The sequence below is a fragment of the Sinocyclocheilus anshuiensis genome, unplaced genomic scaffold (genome assembly GCF_001515605.1).
Source record: "Sinocyclocheilus anshuiensis isolate Anshui unplaced genomic scaffold, SAMN03320099.WGS_v1.1 scaffold1546, whole genome shotgun sequence".
Classification (NCBI taxonomy): Eukaryota; Metazoa; Chordata; class Actinopteri; order Cypriniformes; family Cyprinidae; genus Sinocyclocheilus; species Sinocyclocheilus anshuiensis.
The window spans coordinates 611,877-618,322 of NW_015547737.1; the positions used below are offsets into that span (position 1 = coordinate 611,877).

A 6,446-nucleotide genomic window follows, 5' to 3' on the forward strand; every position below is an offset into this window, starting at 1 on the left:
ATTATAATTGTATAATAAATAAAAAGAAAACAAATAGATAGAATGCAAAAAGATTAGAGAAGCAAGTGTTATTTTTTTTATTTTTTTAATAAAGAATAGAATTAGAATAGCGAGTGCTAGAGTTAGAGTTACAATCAATCAATCAATCAATCACTAAATAGGCCTAAATAAATAAACTTATTTTCTCAAAATACAATTGCACTGTTTTATTACATTTTAATAATGAGGAAAAAATGGGTCTCACTTCTGGTAAAATCTGCACTGACACAAATAACAGTGAACTGTGAAGGATTTAACTATTTGCAGAATCTGAAAAAAAAGAAAAAAAAAACCCCAGTGTGATCCCTGCAGGTCAAACGATGGAAACTCATGCATGTAAACATCAAATCCCACGTCAGCATGAGCAAAGGAATTTCTAGAACAGATCCAATCTGGAAGAAATTATTTACAATCATCACCAAGATAAAAGTCATTACTTCCATCAGGAAGAGAAAACAGACTTTGGAGCAAACAAGATTAAATTATTATATCATTTTAATTGTTTTTATATTGATTTAAATTTATAGTAGTGAAAATTAGCAATTAGTATATTTTATATTATTTATATTTATATTTATATTTCGTCACAAAGCCTGAATACGAGAAGAGACTTTTATTTTGACAGGCGGGTTTGTAACCGGAAACCTTCAAAGAATCAAAAGAGTTCCTAGTTGCGATTGAGAGTAGTTCAAAGAGGTCTGCGCTGCGGTTTGATTGTATATGTGTGTAAATGAGCTGTATTGTGTACATTTGAGAGAGCGCCAGTAGAAATAGAGCATGAGCGTCCGTCACGAGTCGGAGCCTAAACTGTACCGCTACAGCAGGACGGTGTGCGGCGTCTTCACTCATGTGCTGTGCGCGCTCTTCAGCGGCTTCATCACTGTACTGAGCAGACCTGGATCCAGTGAGTACAGCGAAGAGCAGCACACATCACTCATACTCACGAGCAGTGTTGGGGGTAACGCATTACAAGTAACGCGAGTTACGTAATCAGATTACTTTTTCCAAGTAACTAGTAAAGTAACGCATTACTTCTTAATTTACAAGAGAATATCGGAGTTACTTTTTCAAATAAGTAACGCAAGTTACTTTTTTCCTCCAATTTATTGACTGACAGCTCGCCTGTCCCCATGTTGAGAGAAATCAGATGTTACTGTAGTTCTAAAATAAATGCATTAATTCATCTCACTAACAACAACAACAACAAAAAAAAACAGATTCAATATTCCTCAAAATGAATAAAAATAATGCAACTCAGAATATGACGCAAACCTGCAATAATTAAATGTTAAACAACACAAATATCCTTTATGTATTTAATCCCATTCTATTAACCAATGTCTTTGCTTCTGACCTTCGATGATCCAGTTCAACCGTACTAACAAGCAAAAATTACTCTAGACAAACATTTGTGCGTCTTTGTTTATTGCTGAAGTGTGTTGAAATTTCTTCTTCTGCATTCTACTGTATGGACGTAGTCACGTAAATTTACTTTCCCTTCAGCCTGAGGCTTATTCATTTCACTTTTGGTGTGAAAGGGCTTTTATATTTGCCAAAATTATAACTTTTTTATTTTAAAAACAAACAAGCAAGCCCTGTCCAGATTTAAAAAGTAACGCAAAAGTAACGTAACGCATTACTTTCCATAAAAAGTAACTAAGTACCGTAATTAGTTACTTTTTTATGGAGTAACGCAATATTGTAATGCATTACTTTTAAAAGTAACTTTCCCAGGCCTACCATAACTCATTGGTTGAGAAATATCTTCATGCATTGCAATGGAAAAGATAACCTATATGCTTAAGGGTAAACAAGCTAAATTTAAGAAAATCTGGAGTCCATTTTTATTATTTATTGAATGTAGGGATATTAACAATATAATAGAGGATCAAAATTCTTGATTGGGTATTTAATATATTTTAATGTGCATTATATTAACCCCTTACAACTGCGGTTGTTATTGTTTGCAATGGATTATTAAATCTAACTTCCAAAGTACATACTGTATTAACCCTTTGTTGGTTTTGTGCTTTACACTTTTTATGTAATATGAGCCCCTAGTGTTTGTTTGTTTGTTTTCTTTTCTTTTCTGTACATAGTAAGTATTGTTACAGACACGGTATGTACATGTGTCAGTCTTGTGTTTCAAGAAAATGTAATAAAAATTATATTACAACAAAAGTAACTTTCCCCAACACTGCTCGAGTCACGGATTGCTGTTGTATAATGTTAGTAGATGACCAACATATTTGTAATCTTCGTAATATATTTATGACATGTTCTTATAATATTATACAAAAAATATATTAATTAAATAAAAGTATAAAATATTAATAATATAACTTAATATCCTATCAATTGTATACATATAAATGACAAAATTTAACGTTTGTATGCACAAAAGACTAATGCCATCATATAAATCTAAAAGGATACATATAGTATAAACACTAGCATATAATAATACATTACAAAAATTATATAAATGTATTATGTAATGTAATGAAAATATTGATACAATCAATTCTCTCTGTTTATTGTGTATATTATTTTGTGTAATAATAAAAGTAGTATAATAATGCTGACATCATAATACGCTACCGATAATAAAATAACATCTTATTTAAATAAAAAATGTTATGAACTATATCAAACTATATTATGAACTAGGCCTATAATACAATATTTATATTTTCATTTATTTGTATGTTTATATATGTATACTTCACTATGTATATTTATTTTGTATAAAAATATATATTATAATTAGTGCTATCGAACGATTAATCGCGATTAATCGCATCCAAAATAAAAGCTTTTATTTGTAATATATGTGTGTGTACTGTGTATATTTATTACGTATATATAAATACACACACATACAGAATATATTTTGTAAATATTTGCATGTATATATTTATATAATTTATATTATATATAAAATATTTAATATAGAAATATAACATATTTTTCTTAAATTTATACATGCGTATGTGTGTTTATTTATATATACATAATAAATATACACAATACACACACATATATTATGTAAACAAAATTTGTATTTTAGATGTGATTAATCGCGATTAATCGTTTGACAGCACTAATTATAATATTATCATAATACACTAATAGTAATAATAACAAAATGAATAATATGCAATTTTACAATATTAATATTATCAAATGTTTGTAATATCGTTTTGGTGATAATACACAAATTACTATTCTTATAACAATTAACTTTAAGTATATACAATTAAAATAATGATCTCCAAACAATATAATGATGTCGAATGAATGAATGGATAAATAAATAATTAAATGCCTTATTTCTGGGTGTGAGGCTCATGGTATGTCTCTATGTCAGTGTTGTTATTTTGAATAAAACTATTAAAAATCATTTTCAGTAATTGAAACAAAGCTGAAAAAAATCAAAACATTAAATAAAAACACTTAGAAATGTTACCTTGGAAACGAACTGAAATATGTTTATAGTACTAAAATTACTGTAACTAAACCTGAAATAAAAATAGATCAAAAGCTAAATACAAATATAATAAATAATAAAAATAAAAATGACAAAAGAACGTAAAAAAATTACTAAAACTTTAAAAGTAAAATGAGAATAGAACAATAAAAGCTCATTCAAAATATGAATAAATACTGTAATAGTGTATAAATCATACTGTGTGTTTGTTCACAGGTCTGTTCTCATGGCATCCGTTTCTGATGACTCTCGCTGTGAGTTTGACACTAAACTGCCCATAGGCCTTTTTATGTTTTGCACATAGATCAAGTTTGATTTTCTGTGTTTTCCCCCCATCCTCCAGTTCTCCTTCTTCATGACTGAAGCCGTTCTGCTGTTCAACCCCTATTCCTCTCCCATCAAGAAGCTGAAGCACAAAACTAAAGGCCGCCTGCACTGGATCCTGCAGGGTTTGTGTGTTTGCTGCGCGGCTGCAGGTCTGGGCGCCATCTTTTACAACAAAAACCTCAACGACAAGCCTCACTTCAGCACATGGCACGGGTTGATAGGAGTTTTAACGGTCGCTGTTGTCGGGCTGCAGTCGCTCGGAGGACTTCCGCTCCTCTATCCCAAACTCGCCAAAGGCTGGTCGCTGGCTAAACTGAAGCGCTACCACGCCACCTCCGGTTTACTCACATACCTGCTGGGCAGTTTGAGCTTGTTCCTCGGACTGTGTTCGGCGTGGTTCAGCAGCAGCGTGAGCGGGTACGTCTGGTACCTGGTTGTCCTCTGTCCCGTTCTGTGCGCTTTGGTCATTATGAGTCAGGTAACGAATGCTTACATGGCCCGCAAACCAATGCAGTACTGAAACAGACATTCAAGGTTCATCTGAAATTATACAGACATTGTGAACTCTAAGTGGACCAGAATTGCAAGTTACTGAGCTAATTTTATTGTTAATTATGTAAATGTTCTTTAAAAAAAAAAAAAAGTATTTTTATAACAGGTTTATATTCTTTAATGCATTTCAGTGGTGTTGATAGCATGCGTTTAGTGCAAATATCTTTGGAAATGACTGAAGGCAACTCATTTTTCTTATTAAATTGTTATTGTTTTGATGTTTATGCTTTTTTTTTTTTTTTGCATTTATCAGTGCCAGTCTGCCCTTTTCTGTTCAATTAAACAATTGCAGATCATGCAAGAAAACATTTATGCCTTTTTACTTTAATTGAAAATGTTTATATTATTATTATAGTAATATCTTAAGTAACAAAGGTTTCTTAATGTTCCATTCTTATTAAATTGTTATTGTTTTGATGTTTATGCTTTTTTTTTTTTTTTGCATTTATCAGTGCCAGTCTGCCCTTTTCTGTTCAATTAAACAATTGCAGATCATGCAAGAAAACATTTATGCCTTTTTACTTTAATTGAAAATGTTTATATTATTATTATAGTAATATCTTAAGTAACAAAGGTTTCTTAATGTTCCACAAAATATTTTTCTGTTCAGTTAAAAAATTCTAGATCGTGTATGAAAACTTTTTTTTTTTTTACTTGAATTTACATTTATATTATTATTCAAACATAAAGTGAGATATAATTATAATATATTAACGTTATAAGCAACAAATATTTCTTAACGGCAGAGATTATAGTTTTTGATAGAATTTTGCACAAAATATTTTTCTGTTCAATTACAGATCATATATGAAAGCTATTTTCATTACTTGAAAATCTACAAATATGATATTAATATTATACATAAATTATTAAAATAATAGTAATATATTCAAGCTGTAAGCAACAAGTATTTCTTAACTTTTTTTTTTTGTTAAAATGTACAACATTTGAACTTGCAGATCATGTTTTTAATGCCTACTTTATATGAATAAATGATTATATATTATGTAGATTTTTTTTTCATTACCAAGTCTGAACATTTTACACTATTTACACTTTTACAATGTAAGTCAGCCCTTTTCTCTTCTATTAAACTGTTGCACATCATGCATAAAATATACTATATATATATATATATATATATATACAGTGTTGGGGTGTAACTAGTTACATGTAATGGCGTTACATAATTTAATTACAAAATAAATGTAACTGTAATCACTTACAGTTACTAAGAAAAACTGTAATTAAATTACAGTTACTTATGAAAATGTTAACTATTACAAAGGGGATTACATTTGAATATTTACACACATCCACATACAGATTTAATTGATTTCTTTCCCAAATTGCACTAATTACTCTGAGACATACGGCCCTATAATTTCCGCGACGAGGAAAACACAGACTGTGTAGAATCCAGTCATGAAAACGGAATTCCTATAGCCTAACGCGGACGGAATATGCCACATTTTGGACGAATAAATCAAAAGTAGGTCAGTGCACTTGAATCAAAACGCGATATGGACTAGTGTCTGTGAATATTAAGCCGCGAAAAGACAATATATGAATCCTGCACGTTCTGCGTGTCTGTGGAAATCAGGCGCGGACTGGCCACCGGGAGAACCCGGACAACTCTCGGTGAAAAACTCTAGCCGATTTGCCTGCCGAATGTACTAAAGCGATTATTTCCGAATTCGCCATTCGATAATTCAATCTCTAATAAATAATGAATCGGTTAGTCGTGGCTGGCAATGCTTCCGCCAAACGGTTTGGATCAGAGTAATCAATGCGAGAGAGAGAATGGAGTGGACTGTGGAAGCGCACAGGTGGAGCAGAGAAGCAACACTAGGCCTAACGTTACTGTTCAGGGTTTCAAGTGCAGGTCAGTTTCATCTGTAAATATGCTATTGTAGTTTTGTCTTTGTTTACTTAGTTAAGCAGCAGCAGCGCATTGCTCACCAGTCATCACTCAAAATACTGTATAAAGGACATTATCTATTGTAATGTTACAGTAGTAATCCAGCAGACAAATAAT

The 6,446-nt window shown here is 31.1% G+C and overlaps 1 protein-coding gene across 1 annotated transcript; it reads left to right on the forward strand.

The window, feature by feature from the left end:
• The first annotated feature begins 669 nt into the window (after positions 1-669).
• Positions 670-4,626, forward strand: cyb561d2 (cytochrome b561 family, member D2). The gene is made up of 3 exons (XM_016507363.1): positions 670-943; positions 3,746-3,783; positions 3,873-4,626. The coding sequence occupies exons 1-3, from the start codon at positions 817-819 to the stop codon at positions 4,374-4,376; spliced, it is 669 nt and encodes a 222-aa protein (XP_016362849.1). The 5' UTR covers positions 670-816; the 3' UTR covers positions 4,377-4,626.
• The last annotated feature ends 1,820 nt before the right edge of the window (positions 4,627-6,446 follow it).

What these genes read in the sequence shown, in the direction of transcription:
- cyb561d2 (XM_016507363.1), top strand. Translation starts at nt 817, where the DNA reads ATGAGCGTCCGTCACGAGTCGGAGCCTAAACTGTACCGCTACAGCAGG. An exon ending in ACTGAGCAGACCTGGATCCA is followed by an intron (nt 944 to 3,745) that starts GTGAGTACAGCG and finishes GTTTGTTCACAG; the next exon opens with GTCTGTTCTCATGGCATCCG. An exon ending in CGTTTCTGATGACTCTCGCT is followed by an intron (nt 3,784 to 3,872) that starts GTGAGTTTGACA and finishes CCCATCCTCCAG; the next exon opens with TTCTCCTTCTTCATGACTGA.